Genomic DNA, 27,236 nt, shown 5'->3' on the forward strand with positions numbered 1-27,236 from the left:
TAATCTTTCTATATGCAGGTACTGGACCCACCAAGATTCAGCATGGAAAGAGGAGAGGGCACGTGGAAAGCAGCCAAGACAGGGAGGTATGGCTTTTTCAGAAGGTAGAGCTTTCTGCAAAGGCCTTTTCAGGAGGTGAGGCAAGATCTCAGGGCTAGCAGCTGAAGGAACGATCCTCCTTGTCACCAGCAGTTAAGTTCTTCTGAGAAACTCCTGGTGGCACAAGGCACATGAGACTGAAACAGTTCACAGTATGGCGCAGAAGCCTTTGCGCCTAACCTCGAGAGTGGAGCTCATCAACGCCAGCTTGGTGTCATTATAGGGTGGGTAGCGGATAGTGTTGAATTTCTCCAGACCTATGCAGCGCAAGAGGGTGCCGCGATGGTTAGTGAAGGTGTCAAAGCTGAACTTGCCATGGTACTTGCCAAATCCACTATATCCTGCAACAACAAAAAAGCATATAGATCGAACCCAACTCACAGGTAGCTGCACAGCCTGGGCATATATCTTCAACACCTAGGCAGGGAGCGACCAGCCAGCTCTTTTCAGGCAACATCATTTTTAGGTAAATGGGCCTTTGCAGGCAGCAATAGGAAAGGGATCCCATCGCACCACTCAGGCATCTTCCACAGCACTCTAACCTTTGGTACTGCATTTCTGCCCAGGCACTTTAGATGCATACCCATCCACTGATTTTCCAGGAATATGCATCCCTGGACAAGCCAACACATTTTGCAGTGCAGAGATGAAAATTCCTGAATAATCGGTTGATGTCTATGGAACCAAAGTGCATGGGGAGAAATACCCCAAGTAGTATACCTGAGTAGTATCTCTTTTTAGGGCTGCACTTCTAGAACTTGTCACTGGCAAATAAATACTTTGTTAAAGTGGCATTCATTTCCCCCACAATGTTTCTTATGTTTGAGCCAACATCATTCATGCTAGGAATCCTGTCTCCAGCAAGTGTGTTTGAAATGGCGATCTAGGTGTAGATTTGGGTGTAGAGGCTTCTTTTGGGTAGTCACTTCAACAAGCCATTTCAAGCAGCATGTTGGTTGAGTCTTCCACTGATCCACACTGGTAGATCTTCTAAAGAATGAGGATTTAAGCCTTCTTCAGAAGCCACTATTCACCAGAAGCTTCTACTCTAGTTGGTGTCATATGTAAAGTTAAGAGAATTGTCCTCAGAGCAGTAAACTAGACCAATGCAATTAGCTATAATTTGCTTAAGAAAGGGTTCCAAGCCTGCTGTGTCAAACTGCAGGTTGGAGCTTGGCCTGGCATAAAATCTACTCACAAATCTACCCTGCCTGCTGCTTGGCAGGGCAGGCTGAGATGCTTACATGCAATTAGTTTTTATGTTGCACTTTGTGCATGTGAACTGCAATACAACACAAGCAGCATAGAAGCCAACAAGAAAAAGACTGTCCCACTTGTCTCGGAAACACTTGAGAGAGGATAGCGGCTGCACAGACACAGTCTTAAAGGCTGCCTATGACACTGGAAGAAGCTTAAGAGAAAGAGTGAATACAAATGAAAGGGGAATAGAGGCCTAGTCATACCAATGCCGCCATATGGTAGGGTGATTAACGTAAACTGCATGATGCAGTCATTTCCACAAAAGCCACCACTGCTGGTGCAATCCAATACTTGGTGGACAACCTAAAGTGAGGAAAAGTACACAACAGTATCAGAAACCCCATCCCTGCTGTTCTATATTTAGGATTTATCAGATCTTAGTTTTATAATATGGGGCACTATGTAGACATAGCTATCAACAGTTTCTGTTTAGCAGAGCAATACCAAGCCTTGTTGTTCCTACACAAATGTCATCCCATCAGTGTGTGGTGAGGAAAGTGAAGCAACTTCTGCTAACTTTGACTAAAATGCCTGTAATGCAATACTCAGAAGTCCCACTGTGTTAAGTAGGGCTAACTCCCAATTAAAGTATATATAACAGTAATTCTTTTTAGTACTGGGACCCACTTTTTAAAATGACACTATCAGGACCACCTTGCTTTATGAGCCTTAAGAAAAAATTCTCACTTTACCAGCCACAAGCCTGTTTTTATTCTTTTTCCTATGGTGGGGGAGACTGCCTTCTGGAGCAGTAATTGAGCTCCATGTTCATCAGATTGGGACTGTTCTGGTAGCATTACATTCCCCTTGGCCTGGCCTTCACTGAGAGCTGAGGCTTGGTTGCCTACTCATGAGTAAACACAAACGTGTGGCTCAGTTTTGCTTTCCATAGGGCTCAATACAGTTTCCTTCTCAGCTTGGAGATGGGCTTCCTTCTCAAGAATTTTTTTGGTCTCACATTCATCAGACCATTCTGGTGGTGTTGCATTCCCCTTGGCCTGCCCTTTGAAGTGCACCAAAGCACATTTGACTACTTGTGATTAAACATCCACATGCAGCTCAGTTTCACTTTCCATAGGGCTCAATATACCTTCCCTGTCAGCTGTCAGTTTTGCGACTCTCCAAAAATTGAGTCACGATCCACAGTTTGGGAACTGCTGATGTATAGGACTGCAATGCTAGTCACTTTGGGTCATCATCCCTCCAAGCTAATCTCACCTATCCAAAGCAAAATGGCACCTGAATGGCTGGCTGGCATGTTTTCTCCTGCCTTCAAGGTACAGATGGATACAGTACTTCTTTCTCAGGCTGCAGTCCCATGCAAACTTACTTGGGGACCAAGGTTGCAATCCTAAACATAGTTACTAGAGAGGAAGCCCTACCAACACAGTGGGAATTACCTATGAGCAAGCAAGCACAGAAATGAGCTGTACATGTTTCTCTCGCACACACTTTTTGAATGGAAAGCAAAAACAGGAGATACAACACCTACATGAGATACAACATGCCCAACAGCAATTTACAATGCAATTTGTGAGCCACTTAAATGGTAAAGGCACATAGAGAGGTATTTTCAGAAATTACTCCATACTTCCAGAACTTCTCCTATGTTGCATAGAGCTCAGCCTAGTCTAAGCATATTCCGGAAGCAATGTAAATCCTTCTTGATCACATGCAGTTAAATAAAGGGACATGAGTTACTGTTGATCATCTTTGGTAGCGTGAACTATAATTCTTTAGCATACCTTGTTTTTACAGGAGAAGGCATAGACTGCCAACGGGCGAGGCCTGCAATTGATGAATGCGATGGCTGCATCCATATCTGCCACAGTGACAATGGGCAAGATGGGTCCAAATATCTCCTCTTGCATGACTGGCTCCCATTCCTTCACGTCAGCCAGTACGGTAGGAGCTGTGGGCAGAAGTTCACATCAAGACATATGCTCATACCTTGCTGCCACTTCCAGCCATTCAACCACAGCCTTAGCTTCCCCCGAAGCTGCCCTCTCAAGTGCTTAAGCAGAGAACATTCCTCCCCTTCTGTCCACCCTCACTGACGCAGCCTGAGAACTTCATAGCAAGTCTTCTACTTATCAGTAATTGTTGGACTCCCCGTCTCTCCCCCACACCAGTCCATTTGCTTACCAATATAAAGGTCACACTCATCTGTCTCTCCGCCAATGGCCACTCGGCCACTGTTGAGCAACGCTTTGACACGACGAAATTCCTTATCGTTAACCATGCGGCCAAAGTCAGGCGAGTCCTGGGGTATGCATCCGTAGAACTCACGGATAGCTTGGCGCAGGCAAGGCATCAGTCTCTCCTGTGTTTCCACAGTGCAGAGCACATAGTCTGGTGCAATGCAAGTCTGGCCAGCATTGAAAAATTTTCCCCATGCTATTCGGTTAGCTGCATTCTGGAAATCGCAACAATCATCCACGTAGCAGGGACTTTTGCCCCCCAGTTCCAGAGTCAATGGTGTCAGGTTTTTGGCCGCTGCAGACATGATGATCTTTCCCACACGGGCACTCCCTGCAGAAGTACAGCAAAATGTGGGCAGTCATAGTCACATACTTGGAACGAACATGCTCAAAATGCCCCCAAAACAAATTCTGCACTAAGAAACTTTTCGTATTTGGGTTAAAATTATGGGAATCACAGTCCTATGCATGTCTGGCCAGATGCAAGTATTCAGTGACACTTACTCCCAAGAAAATGCTGCACTTCCTACGTGCAACATTGTAGCCTGTGTAAATTAGCCTATATTTATTTTGCTTCCAATAAAACAAAATTTGAACACTGAATTACCTAATGCAGAGCCCAATCCTATGGTTGTCTACTCAGAAGTAAGACCCATTACAGTCAATGGGGCTTACTCCCAGGAAAGTGTGGATAGGATTGGGCTGGCAGACATGCAATGGATAGAGTGCTTTATTAGTATTTTGTACATATTAGAATAATTGTCAACCTGATCATTAAAAAGCAGAGATCACCTGTAAAGAAGATGTAATCAAATTGGTTCTCCAGTAATTTGGTGACGTGTTCAGGGCCACCTGTCACCACAGCAAAAGTATCCTGCAAAACAGGAGAGGAGGCTCATATTTCATTACTTCCAGTCAGGCCTTCGTCTGCCTTCCCATCACACACACTTCTCCAGATTATTTAAGGGGTTAAATATACGTACATTACATGCACACAATTGAGCCCTGATACTCTTTCTTAAAGGCCACTTTGCAAAAGAAGAATGTGCAAAAGGGATATGCTTAACCTTTTTCATGCCTGTTTGCAGCAAGTTGCATGCAAGCACACTTGGGTACATATATACACTTTCCCCTCTTCAGATTCCCATGAGAGAAAAAAACGGATTGCATGTGTGCGGGGGAGGGGGGATTTAGAGCAGGGAAACGTCAGAAACCGAACCCAGCATTGTGACTTAGTATCATGAAATTGTGCTAGCCCCTTACTGTGCCTTCAGATTTAGGAAGGAGTAAATGCCTGGCCTTTGCCAAAAGGAAATTTAAGTTCATCAGCTCAAAGTGGATTCTTCCCCTCCTTGTACAATAGGAATTCTCCTTGTACAATAATGTCACTTGTACACTATTTTACTCCTGCTAAGTGAATCTGTAGTAATGGTGATCTTATACTTGCAAATACAGTGGCTTACTAAATGTTATCATCATTTAATGATAGATGAGATTTTTAATAGATGAGATTAATAGATGAATTATTATAAAATAATCATCTATTTTTAATAGAAGAGATTAATGGATGAATCATTTTAATAGATGAGTTTAAAACCAGAAATGGTCCTTTCCAGCTTTGAAACAGCAATTGGAGAGGGGGGCAGAATTCAACCCAGGAGCACAACATGCCATGAGAGTGGGGTGTAGTGCTTCTGCTTCCACAGCAAAAATCCCTACTTGTCTTCCTATATATGCCTCTTTGGTGGCAATTTGCAGAAATTGCCACTTGGGAGCAAAGTACCATTTCTGGGATATGGATTTTTGCTGTGCAAACAGTGGAGGGGAAAAACATTTTGGGTGCAATCCTACCCTGCGCTGGAACAGGCAAGCCAAGAGGCTTGCATTGAATCCAGCACAGGATAGGGGCCCAAAGCAGCTCAGCCAGATGTAAGGGGAAACTTTTCCCCTTACCCCGGGTAAGGCACCCTTGCCCCAGTGGGACTCTTCGGACTTGCGCCACCTCTGGAGATGGCACAAGTTCGAGGAGAGCAGAGCGGCTTCAAGCTGCCGGATAACTGCTGGATCTCCACCTCCCACTCCCCGCCCATCTGCCTGCCCCCAGGGCCACCCACTGCTTGCCTCCTACCTTCCCCCTGCCAAGGAAAGCATACTTTCCACCCACCCCAGAGCCTTGTGTTGGCCCAGCCGAGCAGACGCAAAGCTCATGGAGTAAGCCGCCAAGGAGGCTGGATTCAGCCTCTATGTGTCAGCGCGCCTTCATGCGCCGATGCAACTTACTCCCGAGGAGGCGCAAACATGCATTACAACACATTTGCAACCTTTCTGGGCTGGCACAAGGGAGTTGCACCACCCCAAGTCATTCTCAGGATTGCGCCCTTCGTTCCCTTGTGTTTACTGAGCTCTGGTCACTCCGTTTATTATTCCCGTAAAGCTGAGGTATTCAATCTGTGCGTCCCGCCTCCCTAGTGAGGTGTGGCTAGGCTCCAGGGGCATCGCCAGGCATCTCGGGGAGAGAGGTGGCCACAGCTGCTCTGCTCTGCTCAGCTCAGCTGCAGGTGCTGCCTCCTGACTTGTTGCTTTTCTGAGGCTGAGAACGAGGTGGGTGGGGCAGTGTGAAACATGGTGGGGGGAGGTGGGAGAGAAGGCTGGCTGGGCAGGCAGAGGTGCCACATCTCATCATGGAGCTCTCTCCATGTGCAACCTCGCCCCAAGGACTACATTTCCCAGTGTGCCCCTTGCCCTGGGCATCCTGGGTTTGGTCAAGGCTGGAGGAGAGAAGAGTGCGGAGGTGCTGCATCTCATCAGCACAGGGGTGCCCCTGGCAGGCTTCAAACTGGGAGGGAAGAGTAAGTGCAGGCAATGCAGTGCTTTCCTCTGCTCCTAGTGGGGGGGGTGTCCAAATGCCCCACCCTGCATCCCTCCGTCTTGCCTGGGGGGAACAGGGGTGGCATCTGCATGCTGGGTGTATGTGTGTGAGCAGCCCCCATCTACTTTGGGGTGAGTTGTAATCTTGCTGTATGTGGCTGCTACCCTTTCCACACTTTCCAGGGAGTAAGCCCCACTGACTCAAATGGGGCTTACTTCTGAGTAGACCTACATAGGCTTGAGGTCTGTGTCAGCTTAACCCAGGATCTTCACCTTTCTCTTCCCCCCCTTCAAAAAAGAAAAAAAGTCACTCGTGATGGCTTTGTCTCCAAAAATTGATTAAAAATAAAAATCCCCATTCCTTTTTAGCCATTCCCCCTTTTCCTCCTGCCTCCTTTTTTTGGGGGGGGACGGGACGGGACTCTGTTGGCTGCCATTGTAAGACAAAAGGCACAATCCTAGCTAGGTCTATTCAGAAGTAAGTCCTATTGTGTTCAATGGGACTTACTCCCAGGAAAGTGGGGTTAGGATTCCAGCCAAACAGTCTCTGGGTCTCAGTCTGCAATTAGTAGATACACACAAAACAAAGTCTTCCCCTCCCCCAGCAGATTCATAACTTCCTCCCTCCCTTTCCAAAACCGTCCAGGTGTGCTGCTAACAAACTCAGGGCACAATCCTAACCAGGTCTACTCAGAAGTAAGTCCTATTTTGTTCAATGGGGCTTACTCTCAGGTAATGCCGTTGTACAAATCTATGGTAAGGCCACACCTGGAGTATTGTGTCCAGTTCTGGTCGCCGCATCTCAAAAAAGACATAGTGGAAATGGAAAAGGTTCAAAAGAGAGCAACTAAGATGATCATGGGGCTGGGGCACCTTCCTTACGAGGAAAGGCTATGGCGCTTGGGCCTCTTCAGCCTGGAAAAGAGACGCCTGAAGGGGGACATGATTGAGACATACAAAATGATGCAGGGGATGGACAGAGTGGATAGGGAGATGCTCTTTACACTCTCACATAACACCAGAACCAGGGGACATCCACTAAAATTGAGTGTTGGGAAAGTTAGAACAGACAAGAGAAAATATTTCTTTACTCAGCGTGTCGTTGGTCTGTGGAACTCCTTGCCACAGGATGTGGTGACGGCATCTGGCCTGGGTGCCTTTAAAAGGGGATTGGACAAGTTTCTGGAGGAAAAATCCATTACGGGGTACAAGCCATGATGTGTATGCGCAACCTCCTGATTTTAGAAATGGGCTGTGTCAGAAGGCCAGATGCAAGGGAGGGCTCCAGGATGAGGTCTTTTGTTATCTGGTGTGCTCCCTGGGGCATTTGGTGGGCTGCTGTGAGATACAGGAAGCTGGACTAGATGGGCCTTTGGCCTGATCCAGTGGGGCTGTTCTTATGTTCTTAAGTGTGGTTAGGATTGCAGCCTCAGAGTGCTGGCAGCCTTGTTTCTCATGTATAATTATAACACCTTCATCCCCATTTTGGGGGTAACTGAGGTGAGGTGTTGTAATGGGGAGCCGTGGCCAATGGCTGCAAGGAAAAGTGAGCTGGAAAAGTTCGAGAACCACTGCCATAAAGAATAAGTCTCAAAGCAGGATCAATGAGGGACACTCCTTGAAATAGGCACGATTGCAGAAAGACTGCATGGTTATGCAGACAGGCTGTTTTCTGGATTCCGTGTCTTCATCTGGTCCAGCCAGGACAATTGTTCTAGCCAGCCCACCTGCTGTGACAGGCATGCACCAAATTACTGGGCACCAAAGCACACCTGACCAGCTCAGAGGTCAGGTAGAGATGCCCAGGCAGTCATATACTACCCAATTGGACATCACTGGATTTAGGTTTCTTAACATGATGGGTGTTCCAGCTTGGCTTCTTCTGAGAAAGCATCTGTGTGTGGTCAAGTTCTTATCCACTTTCACGGGGATCAGAGAGGTGTATGCTGGAAAGCTAAGGCCCTGAGTAACTACAGATAGGGACTAGTGAGCTAACATTATGGAATTCTTTTGCTTTTCAGTTTGCCTGTAATTGCTTGCTTGTATTTTTTCTGAGATGCATACCTGGGCACTGCCACCACCCAAGGTATTTTCTAAGCTTGCTCATTTTATTCTTTCCTTCTTGTTTTATCCAGCCCCAAACCCTATTTCATTTTAAATAAACTCTCATTTTGTGTTTAAATTCTTTACTTACCAGTGCTTGGTTGAACTTGGAGCCTTGACCTGGTCTTCCTCAACCCTTGGCTACACACCATTGGTTAGATTTGGGGGAAATTCTCCATGTAACTGGGAGGGACACTTCTGACACTGATCTGTCTCTACCTGACTTTGTCCTCATGGTGGCAGTGGAGTCTGATTTTAGCCCTAACACAGGGCAGATCAAGGGAATGAAGCACTGGTTTCAGGGTCCCCTACCCCCCTCTCCGCTTATTGCATCTCTCTGATAGTGTGCTGTGTACCAAAACATGCCTATACCCTCCATGGTCATTTAGCAGTGTCAAAGGAGCACTTCCGGTCCACTTGGGTTTCATATGTGTCTCCTAAAGTGTAACGTATTGTCTAGTTTTGTCCTTAACAAGCCTCACTTCACTCACAGGCATGCAAAACAAATTTGCAACTGGCAATCTTCTGCATGTGCCCATTGCAGCTCACATGGGTCACACTAACACACTCCACATTCTGAATGCTGTCTCTGCCACCAGCATCCTTATCCTGATGGGATCAGTGCTGACCACATACACACCAAGGAAGTGCAACAGCCACAATTTTCAAAAGCAGGAAGAGGGTATATCATGAACTACTGTGAACAGGAATTACATTTTTAGGAGAAAATAAAATAGGTTGAGGACCTTACCGAATCAAGATAGCATGGCAGAAATTCGGCAAGGAGTCTTGCAGTGCAGGGGCTATGCTCTGAAGGTTTGATAATTACACAATTCCCTGATGAGAAAGAAGAACACATTACCATGGCAGTGAGAGATACACAAACCCACCACCTGCCTGGATCAGGCCAGCAGGAGCCACCATCAAAAGAACAGCAGAACAAGAGGGTTCACAGGTAACAGTTGCAGCAGGATTTTGGGTGGAAGCTTCTCACTTACCAGCTGCAATAGCCCCCACCAGAGGTGCCAAGATGAGATTGATGGGGTAGTTATAAGCTCCAATGACTAGTACCACACCAAATGGGTCCTTGCGAATAAAGGCACAGTCAAGCTGCATGGCCTACAAGAAGATGAGGACAGGAAAATTCCATGGATCAGAGTGAGAAAATAGCAAAGCAAGTTACAGAAATAAAGGTGCTTGTTTTGCACCACTGTGTAGGCTCACCAGTTGTGGTCTTTCCTTTCACTTAATACTTGGCTTAGCTAACCTAATCATTCATTTGTTTTATATTCACTTTATGTTCAAAGGGCCTGCAAGGCCCAAATCATATTGGTGATGAAAAGATGTAATATCTTACTGAGTTTTTAAAACCATTTGTTCCTAGAAATTTTTCAATGCCTCATTTAAGTTCATCAAGATTAGCCAATATGCGCATCAGAGCATATCAGGTGTAAAAGGGTTGAGCTCCCACTGTTGGATTAGGGTTTGGAGAGCTTGATATTCCTAGAACAGTGTTTCTCAAACCGTGGGTCGGGACCACTAGGTGGATTGCGAGCCAAGGTCAGGTGGGTCCCCATTCATTTCAGTATTTTATTTTTAATATATTAGACTTGATGCTCTCATGGTATTTGACTGCATTTGGGGAAATGTTACAGATCTGTACTTTTAAACAGCTACTTTGTATATTTTCTTAACAATGATAGTAAATGGAACTTACACCTGGGGAAGTGTTGGTAGGATTGCAGCCTAGGATTGTGAAAAATCTTCCTGCTTGATGATGTCACATCCAGTCATGACATCACTTCTGGTGGGTTGTGACAGATTCTCATTCTAAAAAGTGGGTCCCTGTGCTAAATATGTGAGAACCACTGTCCTAGAAGATATGCATATTAAGCTTCAGGAGGTTTTCATACAGGATGCTAAAAGCACTTTCAAACTTTTTGTGCCCTATTTGGGTGCAAGTGAGAATGTTAATGGAGGATAGAATACCAAGGAATAAATCCCTTATTAAACTGAAGGGCTATTTCAGTCATTGTAGGTTTTGCATTTATACAACAGACTCGTGAACAGCAAAGGAACTTTCAGCGTCTTGTATGAAATGCACCAAAACAATATACAGTAGTAAAATGGCTTTACAAAGGCTGCAGATGTAATCTTATTAAGAGCACGATTCTGAACTTCCCGCTGGAGCAGCAGTGCCAAAGTGGCTACCGCTAAATCCAACGGGTGCTGAGAAGCAGCCAGAGGTATTCTCATGGGAAGGGGATTTTGTTCCCTTCCTCCGGGGAAAGCCCAAAGTTCTGAATGGGTCAGCTATTTTGCTGGAGCAGACTTGAGAGACTGTGTGTCCGGCTTTGCAGCCTGACACAGAGCTCAGGATACGGTGGAGCTCGATCCCACCCCTTCTCATCCTGGTTCCTCCCCTCACACCACCCTCCCCCTCCCCTCGTTCTGTCCTCCCTCCGCCACTCTGAGGCTGCACCACTGTCCGGTGACTTCACTTAACTCTGGCTGAGGCTATCCTATCTCTTCTACTGGGGCCGGCTCCTGACTGGCACAGGTCTGGTGCCAGTGCTTCCTACTCACCGCTTGCCATAAACATGGTTTACAGCATCTTTATGGCACCCAGCACCGGTGCTAGAGCTCAGCGCCATGCTGGCTCAGTTTAGGATTGAGCCCTAAAGCACCTGAACTACTCCTCAAAGTGAGCATCTGTCCAACACATTTGAAAGGGGAGAGTTACCAGATTCATCTTCAAATTGATTAGACAGCACAGCCTCTGGACCCTTTTTCCCTTCAGGCAGAGACCCATCCTTCTTTTTCCCTATAGGAGTTAACATTTCCTCCCATCTTAATTTGTCCTCCTTACTAGGGGTTTTTCCACGTATTCATCCTTCATCCAGCAGCACAGGTTGTTGAGTGCAACATTCACTTCATTCCTAGTGAGGACATTCTCAAGCTCACTTTCAAAATGGGGCTGCAGGGGAAGACAAAAAGACATTACTGTAGCCCACACCAGACTTCAGACAGTATGCTCTTAAGCAGTACACCTCCATACACCAGGTGATTCTGGCTCTTCTAACATGGAGTACCAAACTGTGGTCTAATTAGAACCTCATTCAGACCACCACACTCACCTTACGCATATCTTGATATTGGGCATGCAGGATATCTGCCTTCTTCTCATCTAGGAAGCGGCCAAGTGCCTCCAGCTGCTCCTTCCGATACTCCATTGGGCGGGTCTTTCCTGTCAGCCAGGTGGCCTTCAGACTAGTGACCAGGTTAGCGTAGGGGTTCGAGCTGGGGAGAAAGCAGATAGACGCTCACAGAATTGAAGGGTTTTGCAGGTATTGTTGTCAGCATCATCCCTTAAGGCAGGATACCCCATATCCTCCTTGATGGAAATTTATTTCAGAGCTAGCATAGTGGTTAGGAGACTTACAAAATACTCCTAGGCAGAGCTTTTTTTGTAATGGAACGCACCGGCACCTTTTTTTCCCCCTCCTCTCTGCCCCCACCTTTTTCTCCCCTTGCCTGCACTGCCCTGCCCCCTTTTTTCCCTCCTCCTTGCCCCCACTTTTTTTCCCCTGCCTGCACCACCCCGCTCCACACTGCTGGCTAGGGAGGGATTCGAACCTCCAACCTTGTGCTCCACAGCACAGCACTCTCTCCATTGGGCTATAGGAAAGCCTATTGTTAAAGTGTTCAGAACTAATATATAAGGTCTTCAGCCCAGCTGGTGGCTATCAGTGCCTCAAGTATTAGTTCCAAACACTTTGAGCCTAAGAGCTCTGGTGGCTCAGTGGATAAACTGTAGGTCTGTGGAGCCAGAGGCTAGGGGTTCAAATCCCAGTGAGGAATTTTTTTTTTTTTAAGGTGGGAAGGTGCTCCATGGCTGCAAAATATAAAGGTTGGTTGCTAGTTGCCAAAAGGGGGACCAGTTGAGGCTGCAAAACTCCTCAAAGTTCAGTCCCAGGCAGGCTCTTTTTTGAACTTTTTTTTTTAAAGTCCCAGGTAGGACTTAACCCACAGCCTCCAGCAGGGGGCTCACTCCAGGAGCTTAACTGTGGGTTAAGTACTAACTGGAACTTAAAAAAAAATAAAGGTCAAAAAAGAGCCTGCCTGGGACTGAACTTTGAGGAGTTTTGCAGCCTCAACTGGCCCCCCTTTTGGCAACTAGCAACCAACCTTTATATTTTGCAGCCATGGAGCACCTTCCCACCTAAAAAAATTATTCTTCATGGGGATTTGAACCCCAAGCCTCTGGCTCCACAGACCTACAGTTTATCCATTGAGCCACCAGAGCTCTTAGGCTCAAAGTGTTTGGAACTAACACTTGAGGCACTGATGGCCACCAGCTGGGCTAAACCTTATATATTTGTTCTGAACACTTTAACTACTGTATAGGCTTTCCTATAGCCCAATGGAGAGAGTTTCCTATAATCCAATGGAGCACCTCCCCTCCTAAAAAAAATGGGTTGTTTCACTCCAGCTGTGGCAGGAGTGCTTTTGCTATCAGGGAGCTCACACGGGATGGACGTGTGTGTGTGTGTGTGTGTGTGTGTGTGTGTGTGTGTGCCTACGCGCGCGCATATTAAAAATGGTTTAAAAATAAATAAATAAATAAAAAGTTGTGAGTTCCTGCACCTATTTTTTTTTACAAAAAAAGCACTGCTCCTAGGCATGTCTAAAGGAATAGGTAAAGGAATGTCTGCTCCAGCATAAATGACACTGAACTCAATGGGACTTGCTCTCAGAAAAGTGTGTCTAGGATTGGAACCTAAACTACAAATCAGGACTCCCCTGTTCAAAACTCCTAATTCTCCAGTCTGAATCTCACATCTACCATGAAATCACTATGTCAGCAAGCCACTCCCCCTCAGACTCAGCTCCCCAGCTGAAATAAAGCTTACCTTACAAAGCTGATGTAAGAATTACAACACAATAATTCACGTGAAGCACTTTGAACACTTAAAAGCTCTATACAGATACCAAGTATTAGTATTATTTTGCCTTTCCTTGAAAACCTACTAAGAGAGAGTTCTATCACCCATCCAGGGGGTTTAATCCACTGCTTAACAGCCTCTTAGAACATAAGATGCTACTTATACTATCAGAGCTACCATTGGTTCCTCTAGCTCACTAGTGTCAATAATGACTGGCAGCGGCTCTCCAGGGTTTTGGAAATAATTTTTTTTCTGTGCACTACATGGAGATACTAGGGAACAAACTTGGAACCCTCTGCATGCAAAGCAGGTGCTCTGCTACTCTGATATGGCCTCCTCATCAAGTCCAAAAAGCTCATATGCATACCACATTCAATTAAAATATCAAGTCCCAGGAGTTTGTTTTTTTTTGGGGGGGGGAAGCAACCCATATGAACATAAGAAGAACCCCACTGAGTCAGGCCAAAAGCCCATCTAGTCCAGCTTCCCATTATCTCACAGTGGCCCACCAGATGCTTCAGGGAGCATGCAAGACAGCAAGATGCCTGTACCCTGGTACCCTCCCTTGCATCTGGTATTCTGAGGTAGCCCACTTCCAAAACCAGGAGGTTGCATATACCCATCAAGGCTTATAACCTGTGATGGACTTTTCCTCCAGAAATCTGTTCAAACCCCTTTTAAAGGCATCTAGGCCAGGCGGTATCACCTCACGCTGTGGTAAGGAGTTCCACAGATTATTTGCATACTGGAGTTCCACAGATTAATTACGCACAGGTAAATTAAATTATCTTTTACCTATCTTTTGTCTGACACTTAATTTAGTGGATGTCCCAAAATGTTATGTTACCAAGAAGTAGAAATCAAATGACACTTTGTAAGGCTACAAATCCCTGCATAAAACTAGCATGCAGACTGACCTGAAGCGCACTGCACTGTGTGTTACTAAATGGGCTTTAACGGTCTGAAAAGAAAATTCCAAACCACCTGTAACAAAGAACAAATTGAAGCAGAGAAGAATGTTCTGCTCACTGTTACAAATGTGTGAATGTGCAGAAAAAAGAACTGTAATCTAGCTCTAGTACAGTACATATATCTGCTCATTATCATGCATTACTACCCTTGTCTCTCTCCTTCCCTTTTTTCACTTGTCTTCACTGCAACCTATCTGCTCTTGGAAAGATTTCTTATTACCGTATTACTCCTCCACGTTTGAAGAAACAGCGACTGGACCACATGGGTAACCAAGTCCTAGAAATTTTTAACAAGAGTCATTCTAGTATGAGAAAATTAAGAGCGTCATAGAGAGTGGGGGAGGCTGTGCCATACTAGTCTTTTTGAAGGTTTGAAGGCTGAAGGTTTGAAAGGCAAAAAGCTCTAAAACAAAAAGTTTAAGCCATGAGACTCTGGATCAGCCATCAGTCCTCTAGAGGGGATAACATAACCTCAGGGAGTAATAGAGGCCGAACAAGAAAACCAAACTTGCATGAACAACGATTAACCTTATCCACCCTTCAGTTTCCAAATTTCAAGTTTCTAGAAAACTCAAGCCCCCAAGTTCCTCACTTCCCTGTGCACGGTCTAGGAGAGGGGGGTAAAGGGGGTAATTTGTACCCAGGCCCAGGGTCAGAAAGGGGGCCCAGGAGCCAAAGGAGGGGGCCCAGAAATTTCCTGGGATCTTACATTTTCCAATCTCACTGCCCATGCAGAATGCTGAGGGCATTACTGTGGGCACATGGCAGCAACTATTGCCACAAGGCCCAGGAATGCATACATTATTTAACAGTGTCACATCTGGGAGGAAACTGACCTGCTACAGTAGCTTGTGGATCCACTTACCATGAAGGAGTGTAGAGGAGCTCAGCGGCACAGCTGTGGGACTGCAGCTGCTGCAGAAGTTAGTTTTGGTGTACATATGACACTCTCCATTCTAGTGTGAGCCTAAATACAATGATACTAATCCCTGAAATGATTTTCTATATTTGAATGATTTTAGAGAAACTTAGGAGTGTGTTCAGTTTTCTTCTGTTACTGTATCTAGCTGCCAATGCTGGACAGGCAGGTAGACTTGAGCTCTGCATTGGGAAGACTGGTAGACCTGGTCTCCAAAGACTATTCCAGTTGTTGCCACTTTCCCCTTGCCTGTTTTGCTCCCATCCTGCCCACCCCCATTGCAACCCCCACTCTTTTTCACCCTCTCCCTTTTTGGGAATGGGCCCAAAAGAAACTTTGTACCCCCTGATAAAATTCGTCTCAGAGGCCCTGTCCCTGTGGTCAAAAACGCTCCACCCTCAGCCCTACCAACATACCTCCTGCTGATACTCCCTTAACATGCTCAGGTATACATGTCATGCAGTCCTCCATTGCTGCTGTCTTATTTTGGTTAATAGTGCCAATAGCGGATTGGCCAACTCTGGTTGGCAAGAGAGCGGTATCTGTGGCTATTATGGAGTCAAGGATTCTATCATGTTCTTCACCTGTGATTCTTTTGGAGGATTGCCCTTTGCTCATAGATGTGTTGGTCAGGAAATGAGGGGGCTAAGCTACTAAATTCTACCAGGATTTCTGGGTGGGGTCTAGTATAGATTAGATGCACCTGGGGGGGCACGGGACACCTGTGGAATTGAATTCCTAAATACTGGTGAGTAAAGCTCATGGCTTTATACAAGGAGGCCCTTTCTAGATTTCTGGGTCAACTGCCAGCTCTGTCAGTGCTCATTTTAAGCAGACCCCTTGCAAAGAATGTCTAAGGCTGCAATCCTAACCACACTTTCCTGAGAGTAAGCACCACTGAAAAAAATAGGACTTGCTTTTAAGTAAACCTGGTTAGGATTGTGCCCTAAGCCTCTCCCAATTTAAAAGCCCATTACTGATCCTTCAGACTTCTGAATGCCCAATGATGTTCATCTAGAAGCTAGTTTTACTGCCCTGTTACTGTGTTTGTTAGGTGGTTTCACCCTACCCAGCATGAATGTCCCTCCATTTTAATTAGTAGTAAATAGCAGTTGAGCCCAGCACTTGAATTGCCCTTTTTTTTAACCAATACACACAACTGCCTCAGGACAAAAGCAGCTTCTGTAGTCGAGACCCACAGTTTAGGTTTAAATTTAAACCAATCCCATTCTTTTCCCTGTAGGCCCAATCCTGGATTAGGATTACTCAACAGGGAGAGAAAACCACTTTGTTATTTGTTCAAAGGTATGCGCTTTATGCGCTTTATCTGCTTGACACTGTCCACTCTTAGATTAAGCTTGCAAAGATTGTTCGCGATTAAGCCAGCATCAAAGCCAACAAGCACTTTATTCGTGGATTAGCGGACTGAGGGCCCAATCCTATCCAACTTTCCAGCTCCGGTATAGCCACAATGCAGCCCCATGGTAAGAGAACACGTTTCCATCCCTTGAGAAACGGAGGCCTCAGTGACTGCCCCTCCACCACAGGATGCAGCGCATACACCACTGGCACAACTGCACCAGCACTGGAAAACTGGATAGGATTGGACCCTGAGACATCTTAAAAACTGCCTGATCCAGGGAGATATAACACAACTGCTGAGGAAACAGAATTGCTCCTATTACAAGAGGCTTCATGCTGTGAACCTTTGCAGTTAAACCCACTGGATTTTACCTGATGGGTGTGGAGTAACACAAAATGTACTGGAAGAAATCTGTGCACACAACCATGTAATGGCTGCCAAAGAGGAACGACTAGTTGTAGCAACCACAGCAAGGTACCTGAATAGAAATGCAGTGGGGGCCTTGACTGGATACTGCCCCTTATTTCCCTGAAGCAGGAAGGCATCAGCTGTTATGTTTTCCTGAATGGAAGAATTCCATAAGAAAGGGCACACACTGGAAATAAGCATGCCCATGTGACCAGTGTCATGGCAGAGAAAACTGTGGTGTTTTAGTGCTTATGCAGAGGAGCACTGAGGCTTTGGTGAAATGGGAAGGCAAGGCAAACCTCCCCCCCTATGGCACGCCGAGGGGATAGCCAAGTTCCCAAGGCCACAGTGTGAGCTGATACGGCATTCGAAAGAAGCACCCATTGTTCTCACCCCTGCATCAGATTCTAATGTGGCACAATCTGGGAACTCGATGTAACTTGAATTAATGTTACAAAGTTCAATAAAACGGCAGTGAGAAGGCTTGTACAAGCCTGCCTGTCTCTCTCTGCATTCTCAACCCTCAATATGCCTGCTGTCTCTTGATTTTCTGTCTGACTTTTCATTGCTTCTGCTCTCGCACCTACATCCAGCAACCTGTTTGGTTGCTCCCCAAAAGTCACTGTTACAAAAACGGTTGTCAAAGGTTTGTGAGTTCTCTACATACAAGGCCAAGTGTGCACTGTGCCAGAAATTCAACATTTTCTTCTAAAGAAAGTATACACTTGCACATCGTATTCCAGCCACAGTGTTCTGTGGTGATGGTGGTGGTGGTGTAGTAGTGGTTTTTCTCTTCCAAAATAATACTGAAGCATTTTGATAAACAACAAAGAGAGTTGTTGGTTTGTTCAGTGCAGAAGTTGAGAAGGAAATTCTGAAGCCATAGAGAGAACTTGCTGTCCCCTTGCTGTTTCTGATGTTCTGAGCCATCTCACAAACTCTGCATATTTTCAAATGCTTTTCCACAACTACAAGGGTTAGAAACTAAACTTTTTTAAAAAGTAAGATTCCCAGGGAGCTAACTTCTGGGCCAGAGTCTAGATTCTATCTTGTGTGGGACATGTTCAATATTTACAGTTTCATATATATTACCACTTGCAGAGTAAGGGTAATAATGCCAGGACCTGATGGATTACCAGCTGAGTATTATAAGAAATTTGAAGAAGTATTGTTGTTACCATTTAAAAAAGTCATTGATGATATATGGGAGACTGGAGAAATGCCAAATTCATGGAAGGAAGGAACAATTACTTTGATACATAAACCAGACACGGATGAAAAAGAAATTAAAAAGTATAGACCCATCTCGTTGTTAAATACAGATTATGAAATTTTTGTTTCAATTTTAGCTGCAAGATTAAAGAAAGTATTGAATCAGATAATCAAAGAAGATCAAACTGGTTTTTTTTACCAAAAAGACAATTAAAAAACAACGTGAGAATGATAATAAATATATTGGAATTTTTTGAAGCCCATCCAGATAAGAAATTAGCTCTAGTGTTTCTAGATGCGGAGAAGGCTTTTGACAATTTACATTGGGATTTTATGATTAATTGTCTGCAAGAATTAGATTTTGGTCCAAAATTTATCAAGATGATACAAGGAATATATTCGGACCAGAAAGCAAGAATAAGAGTAAATGGAGATTTGACGAGAGAGATTAATATTCAACAAGGAGTAAGACAAGGTTGTCCACTTTCACCATTGTTGTTTATCTTGACATTAGAAATATTGAATAATGTAATAAGAGAAGATGATAGGGTGAAACTGCTCAAAATTAAAAGTGAAGAATATAAATTACAAGCGTTTGCGGATGATCTGGTATTTATTTTGGAAGACCCACTCAACTCCATGGAATTTTTGATAGAAGACTTAAAACAATATGGAGAAGTAGCGGGTTTAAAAATAAATTACCAGAAGACCAAAATGATACTTAAAAACATAAAAAATAATGATATAGAACGATTAAAGGCATTTGGACTACAGATAACAAACAGAGTAAAGTATCTAGGAATTACAATTACAAAAAAGACAAGTAAATTAATGGAAGATAATTATATCAAATTAATGAAATAAAAAAAGATTTGGAGAAATATAATAAACTGCAACTATCTCTAATGGGAAGAATAGCTTTGTTGAAAATGAAAATATTACCAAAATTAATGTTTTTATTTCAGACTATTCCGATTATTTTGAAGAGAGCTTTTTTTGAAGAAATGAACAAAATTACGACAAAATTTGTCTGGCAAGGTAAAAAACCGAGAATAAGACTGAAATTATTGCAAGAAGATAAAAAAAGAGCAGGATTTGGATTACCAGACTGGGAACTATATTATCAAGCAGCAGCCTTAAACTGGATAAAAGATTGGGGACTTGTATTGAACGAAAAAATCTTAACATTAGAAGCACACGATTTACAAATAGGCTGGCATGCGTTCCTCTTTTATGATAAAGTTAAACAGCATGGATATTTTAAACAACATATTTTAAGAAGATCTCTAATTTGGATATGGGACCAGATAAAATAAAAGATATATTTTAAATTACCTAGATGGATAAAACCTCTCGAAATAGCAACCAATCCGAACTGGATTAAAAAAGATCAAAATAAACCATACAGTGACTTGCTGAATAATAAAGGAGAGATTTTAAGTAAGTCTGAGTTAGAAGAGAAAGGAATAAAGCTGGACTGGTGGAATGAAATGCAAATAAGAACAAGATTACGAGAAGACCAAAAAATAGGTCTATATGAAGAAGATATAAGTTTTGATAAAATATTTTTGATTGATGAGGGGAAGTATATAAGAAAAATGTACAGTTTTCTCCTGGAGATGAGAATGGAAAATGAGATCGTTAAAGATGCAATGGTGCATTGGGCAAAAAATTTTGGATATACTATATCAATGGATGATTGGAATCAAATTTGGAATACGAATATTAAGATAACTAAAGCAGTGACTTTTAAAGAGAACTTATATAAAATGTTTTATAGATGGTATTTAACACCAGAGTAGTTAGCAAAAATGTACTCTGGGTTATCAAATAAGTGTTGGAAATGTAATGAGCTAGAAGGAACTTTTTATCATATGTGGCACCAACGATGTGGGCAAGTGTAGCTGGGAGGTCCTGGAGGCCAAATTTAGGCTTTTAGGCAGGAAGCTGAAAGCCAGGACCTCAAAGGTAGCGTTCTCTGAAGTGCTACCTGTTCCACGCGCAGGGCCAGCTAGGCAGGCGGAGATCAGGGGTCTCAATGTGTGGATGAGACGGTGGTGTAGGGAGGAGGGGTTTAGATTCGTTAGGCACTGGGGAACGTTTTGGGACAAGCGGGGCCTGTACAAGAGGGACGGGCTCCATTTGAACCAGAATGGAACCAGACTGCTGGCGCATAACATTAAAAAGGTGGCAGAGCAGCTTTTAAACTGATCCCTGGGGGAAGGCCGACAGGAGCCGAGGGGCATCCGGTTCGGGACTCCTCATCCCTATGGGACGAGGATGGGGAGGTTAGAGAACAACAAGACAAAGGCAGGGTAGGAGAAGAAATTGGGAAAGTTAGGGAGATGGGATGTGATAGACGGTTTGGCACAATGAGAGGATGCGGGGACAAAGGAGCGAATAAGCAGCCCATCCTGGGGCATTCCGTGTATAAATGCTTTTATGTGAATGCCCGAAGTCTACGAGCAAAGGTGGGAGAACTGGAATGTCTGGTGACAAGGGAAAATATTGACATAGTGGGCATAACGGAAACCTGGTAGAATGCGGAGAATCAGTGGGATACCGCAATCCCGGGCTATAAACTCTACAGGAGGGACAGGCAGGGGCGTGTTGGAGGTGGGGTGGCCCTTTATGTTAAGGAAGGGATAGAATCCAGCAAAGTAGAGATTGAAGGTGGGTCCGACTCCACCGTAGAATCTCTGTGGGTTAAATTACCAGGCTTGTGCAGCGATGTAATACTGGGGGCGTGCTATCGTCCTCCAGACCAGAAATCTGATGGGGACCTTGAAATGAGGAAACAGATCAGGGAGGTGACAAGGAAGGACAGGGTTGTAATCATGGGGGACTTCAATTATCCTCATATTGACTGGGTCAATTTGTGTTCTGGTCACGATAAGGAAACCGGATTTCTTGACGTGCTGAATGACTGTGGCTTAGATCAGCTAGTCACGGAGCCCACCAGAGGACAGGTGACTCTGGATTTAATTTTGTGCGGTACGCAGGACCTGGTTAGAGATGTAAACGTTACTGAGCCATTGGGGAACAGTGATCATGCTGCGATCCGTTTTGACGTGCACGTTGGGGGAAGAATACCAGGCAAATCTCTAACAAAAACCCTTGACTTCCGACGGGCGGACTTCCCTCAAATGAGGAGGCTGGTTAGAAGGAGGTTGAAAGGGAGGGTAAAAAGAGTCCAGTCTCTCCAGAATGCATGGAGGCTGCTTAAAACAACAGTAATAGAGGCCCAGCAGAGGTGTATACCGCAAAGAAAGAAGGGTTCCACTAAATCCAGGAGAGTGCCCGCATGGCTAACCAGCCAAGTTAGAGAGGCTGTGAAGGGCAAGGAAGCTTCCTTCCGTAAATGGAAGTCTTGCCCTGATGAAGAGAATAAAAAGGAACATAAACTGTGGCAAAAGAAATGTAAGAAGGTGATACGGGAGGCCAAGCGAGACTATGAGGAACGCATGGCCAGCAACATTAAGGGGAATAATAAAAGCTTCTTCAAATATGTTAGAAGCAGGAAACCCGCCAGAGAAGCGGTTGGCCCTCTGTATGGTGAGGGAGGGAAAGGGGAGATAAAAGGAGACTTAGAGATGGCAGAGAAATTAAATGAGTTCTTTGCATCTGTCTTCACGGCAGAAGACCTCGGGCAGATACCGCTGCCCGAACGGCCCCTCCTGACCGAGGAGTTAAGTCAGATAGAGGTTAAAAGAGAAGATGTTTCAGACCTCATTGATAAATTAAAGATCAATAAGTCACCAGGCCCTGATGGCATACACCCAAGGGTTATTAAGGAATTGAAGAATGAAGTTGCAGATCTCTTGACTAAGGTATGCAACTTGTCCCTCAAAACGGCCACAGTGCCAGAAGATTGGAGGATAGCAAATGTCACGCCTATTTTTAAAAAGGGAAAGAGGGGGGACCCGGGAAACTATAGGCCGGTCAGCCTAACATCCATACCGGGTAAGATGGTGGAATGCCTCATCAAAGATAGGATCTCAAAACACATAGACAAACAGGCCTTGCTGAGGGAGAGTCAGCATGGCTTCTGTAAGGGTAAGTCTTGCCTCACAAACCTTATAGAATTCTTTGAAAAGGTCAACAGGCATGTGGATGCGGGAGAACCCGTGGACATTATATATCTGGACTTTCAGAAGGCGTTTGACACGGTCCCTCACCAAAGGCTACTGAAAAAACTCCACAGTCAGGGAATTAGATGCCAGGTCCTCTCGTGGATTGAGAACTGGTTGGAGGCCAGGAAGCAGAGAGTGGGTGTCAATGGGCAATTTTCACAATGGAGAGAGGTGAAAAGCGGTGTGCCCCAAGGATCTGTCCTGGGACCGGTGCTTTTCAACCTCTTCATAAATGACCTGGAGACAGGGTTGAGCAGTGAAGTGGCTAAGTTTGCAGACGACACCAAACTTTTCCGAGTGGTAAAGACCAGAAGTGATTGTGAGGAGCTCCAGAAGGATCTCTCCAGACTGGCAGAATGGGCAGCAAAATGGCAGATGCGCTTCAATGTCAGTAAGTGTAAAGTCATGCACATTGGGGCAAAAAATCAAAACTTTAGATATAGGCTGATGGGTTCTGAGCTGTCTGTGACAGATCAGGAGAGAGATCTTGGGGTGGTGGTGGACAGGTCGATGAAAGTGTCGACCCAATGTGCGGCGGCAGTGAAGAAGGCCAATTCTATGCTTGGGATCATTAGGAAGGGTATTGAGAACAAAACGGTTAGTATTATAATGCCGTTGTACAAATCGATGGTAAGGCCACACCTGGAGTATTGTGTCCAGTTCTGGTCTCCGCATCTCAAAAAAGACATAGTGGAAATGGAAAAGGTGCAAAAGAGAGCGACTAAGATGATTACGGGGCTGGGGCACCTTCCTTATGAGGAAAGGCTACGGCGTTTGGGCCTCTTCAGCCTAGAAAAGAGACGCTTGAGGGGGGACATGATTGAGACATACAAAATTATGCAGGGGATGGACAGAGTGGATAGGGAGATGCTCTTTACACTCTCACATAATACCAGAACCAGGGGACATCCACTAAAATTGAGTGTTGGGCGGGTTAGGACAGACAAAAGAAAATATTTCTTTACTCAGCGCGTGGTCGGTCTGTGGAACTCCTTGCCACAGGATGTGGTGCTGGCGTCTAGCCTAGACGCCTTTAAAAGGGGATTGGACGAGTTTCTGGAGGAAAAATCCATTATGGGGTACAAGCCATGATGTGTATGCGCAACCTCCTGATTTTAGGAATGGGTTAAGTCAGAATGCCAGATGTAGGGGAGAGCACCAGGATGAGGTCTCTTGTTATCTGGTGTGCTCCCTGGGGCATTTGGTGGGCCTTTGTGAGATACAGGAAGCTGGACTAGATGGGCCTATGGCCTGATCCAGTGGGGCTGTTCTTATGTTCTTATGTTCTTATGTGGTGGACATGCGAAAAAGCAAAGAAATATTGGAAGATGATACATAAAGTGTTGCAAGAGATATTGCATTGTGTATTACCATTCGAACCAGAAATATTCCTCCTAAATGTGACATCAGAAATTAAAGACCAACCTAAGAAACACCTTATTGTAAATATTGTTACAGCGGCAAGAATATTGTTTGCGCAAAAATGGAAATCTATAGATGTACCAACTAAGGAAGATTTAATAGATAAAATCTATGAAGTAGCAGAAATGGAAGTTTTAACAGAAAGAATGAAAGAGAGAGATTTAGATAGAGTAAGAAAATATTGGAAGTTTTTTTATGATTGGGTAGATAAATCTAGTTAGATAAAATTGAGTGTTTCGTAAAAATTAATTTTTTTATATTCATAAATATGCGAACCTTTGTATTGATGATTATTGTGTTTTTTTGAGTTAATTGAATGATGTATGTTGGAATCTGGGGCCAACCCTTATGTGTAACCTGTGTCGTACCCTACCCAAAGTTAAGCCTATTTCCTTTCCTGTATCTGTAATGAATGAATAAAATATATTGGGGGGGGGGGGGAAAGAGAGAATAAGACTGCTAATATTATAATGCCCCAATACAAATCTATGGAGTGATCACTGTTGGAATACTGTGTATAGTTCTGGTTGCGTAACTCCAGAGACTGGAAGAAGTGCCTAAAAAGGGCAATCAAAATGCCTTTCTTGTAAGGGAAGGTGCTTTATAGCTGGAAGGAAGAAGATTGAAATGTACATGACTGAAATGCATTTCCTTTTTTCACCCAGTCACAATACTGGAATCAGGGGTCACCAGATGAACCTGACTGGCAGGAGATTTAGGATAGAAAAAATGAGGCCCTTCTTTGCGCAGTGTATAATTCGTCTGGGGAACTCATTGCTAGAAGGTATGGTGATGACCAGAGATGGGCCAATCCAACACAGCTTGACTTGAGTTGAGTCACGAGACTCTGCCGCCTTTAATTCAACTCGAAAACAAGTCCTAACAGGCAGACTTTCCAAGTTGACCAGAGCATTATGGCAACTCTAAAAGACTTGAGGCCCAAGTTTATTTTTTTTTTTTAAAGTCAGCCTTGGGAAAAAACGGAGCTGCTGCCTGTGTGTGTGTGTGTCTGTGTGTCTGTGTGTGTCTGTGTGCTGGAGTTCTCTAGACTCTTCCCTGTCCGCATTGCATCTGTAAACAAGATGGGAGGGAGTGGGACAAACTGCGTGAGAGCAGGGACAGAAGTGGCAAGAGGGAGGAGGGTCATGCGCAGCAGCTGGGAGGCTTACCAGTATGACCCAATCCTTTGCAGCTCTACTCAGAAGCAGTCCCATTTGCGCCAGTCATTCAACAAGTTTTCTTCCTCCCAAGTAACAATGGAGCCCACAGGAGCCACGAGGCTGGAAAGTGTGACCACTATAAACGGCCTCCACCCAGCTTCCCCACCTCCTTTTCCCGTTCTCTGGGTTTCTGCAGCCAATTCTAAGTAAAGAACCCCATTGGGCTCCTCCTTCTGCCCGACCTCATCCAAAGAATCCTTCATCCAACAATCATCGGTTCCTTCAGAGTTGAACAAGAGAGCCCACTCCTGCCTCCCTCTCTTCTGCTCAACACAAAAGCAGAACATTAACCCCTCCTTGCCTCCTGGCTGGAACTTCTCTGGTGCTTGCCCAATCTGAATGATGGCCACACAGGGTCTTTCTTGCCACAAAAAAGGAAGCAGTCAAACCCTGACACAGACAGACTCCAGTCTGCATGCATCGAAAATCAATGCTGAGTCAGTGCTGGAGTCATTGATGCAGGTGACTTGAGTGTACACGAGTCAGCAAAAACACGTGTTTTTGCAACTTAGACTTTGTGCAGGCAGTGCTCAAAGTGCAGACTGTTACACACTGGGAATGCGTTCGTCGGCATGGCCGGCACTTTTGGTTCCAGAGCGCCACATGACTGCAAGTTCCATTGTGTCTGCTCTGGCCTGTCACGTCTACGGTCAATGCCCCAGCTGGCATTGCGCCCAGACTTCCACAACAATGCAATGGGACTTGCAGGGGACTTGCAGTCGCGCGGTGCTCCGGAACCAAAAGTACAGGTTATGGGAGGGAAGGATTCGGCTGAATACTAGACCCTGCCTTTGGGGTTTGCCCTGCCAGGGTTTGCCCTGCCCTGCTCTATGCTTTCAGATTACTCATAAGTAGAGTAATCTTTACTCATACCCTGAAAAGAATAGAACAAAGAAGCTGGTAATCATTAGAACTTTTCCTTACCTACTTGAGCACTGCTTGCCTCCGCTATGCTGAGGAATGTCCTCGAGTTTGTGTTGTTGTCTTGTATTTTGCTGTCCTGCACAGGTCGTGCCCTGCTGTTGTCTTGGGTTCTGCTGTCCTGCATAGGTAGTGCCCTGCTGTTGTCTTGGGTTCTGCTGTCCTGTAGAGGTCATGCCCTGCTGTTGTCTTGGGTTCTGCTGTCCTGTAGAGGTCATGCCCTGCTGTTGTCTTGGGTTCTGCTGTCCTGCACAGGCAGTGCTCTGCCTGTCTGTGCTATGGAGAGGAACATCATAGAGTTTCACAGTCTGTTGTCCTGCACAGGTAGTGCTCTGCTTGTCTTTATAGTGGAAAGAGTCCTCCAGGGATTTGCACTTTTGTCTCACACTTTGCTGATCTACAAACACAGTGCTCTGTTTCTCTTCAGGTTGTTTGGGGAACTCTGGAGCTTGGCGTTCTCTTCTTATGTCGCTCTGTCCTGCAAATAGGCTTTGCACTATTTCTTGAGCTAGAAAAAGATACAAAAGTCATCAATCAGGTGTGCTCTGGTTGGTAGAAATTCCTACTGCTTTTAGCTTATAAATGATTCTCTCCTATAAATTGGAAAAAAAACAAAACCTGTTGCATTTAACTTTAGTGCTGGTTTAGGCACATCTAGACCTGTTTGAAGGTCCAGTCCTATGCTACCCTGATGCTACAGAGTACAGTGGCACCAAAATGGCCACCACTGTATCCTGCGGAGTCAGAGTGAGACAAGGCCATGGCAGCCACTAAAGTTATAGAACAAACCAAATGTTTTTGCCATGTTATGAGTGTTTATATCTAAGTTAGTTTAAAACAAATTATTGGTTTATATGTTTACAGAAATAGGGAAAATGTTCTTATACTTATGCTCACAAACAAGCTTAAATCCATTTTGCTCTCTCTCTTGGAGAAAGCCTTAAACTGCAAACAGCGGACAGGCTGTAAATTAGCAAAGGAATGTCTCTTGGCAAACTGCCAAAGCATCAGATAAAGAAAACGCTTCATGAAAAAAGGGAGTATGAAGCTGGAATTTACATCTGAAGCTTAATTGCTAGTATGGCAAATGAAAACAAGTGGTAAATCAAAAATACAGTCTAGTAAGCACTGAGAGAGTTATTTACACCAGAGCATCACAGAAGTGTCAAATAAATTACTAAGTTTGCATA

The 27,236-nt window shown here is 44.7% G+C and overlaps 1 protein-coding gene across 1 annotated transcript; it reads right to left on the reverse strand.

The window, feature by feature from the left end:
- Positions 1-246: 246 nt before the first annotated feature.
- LOC136644845 (aldehyde dehydrogenase family 3 member B1-like) lies at positions 247-26,264 on the reverse strand. The gene is made up of 11 exons (XM_066621025.1): positions 26,062-26,264; positions 19,686-19,700; positions 11,669-11,831; positions 11,401-11,508; positions 9,530-9,650; positions 9,283-9,368; positions 4,353-4,434; positions 3,505-3,891; positions 3,105-3,271; positions 1,563-1,662; positions 247-440 (listed from the first exon to the last, which is right to left on the reverse strand). The coding sequence occupies exons 1-11, from the start codon at positions 26,262-26,264 to the stop codon at positions 247-249; spliced, it is 1,626 nt and encodes a 541-aa protein (XP_066477122.1).
- Between the last annotated feature and the right edge of the window lie 972 nt (positions 26,265-27,236).

This window comes from Tiliqua scincoides, chromosome 1, assembly GCF_035046505.1.
Source record: "Tiliqua scincoides isolate rTilSci1 chromosome 1, rTilSci1.hap2, whole genome shotgun sequence".
In the NCBI taxonomy this organism is placed as follows: domain Eukaryota; kingdom Metazoa; phylum Chordata; class Lepidosauria; order Squamata; family Scincidae; genus Tiliqua; species Tiliqua scincoides.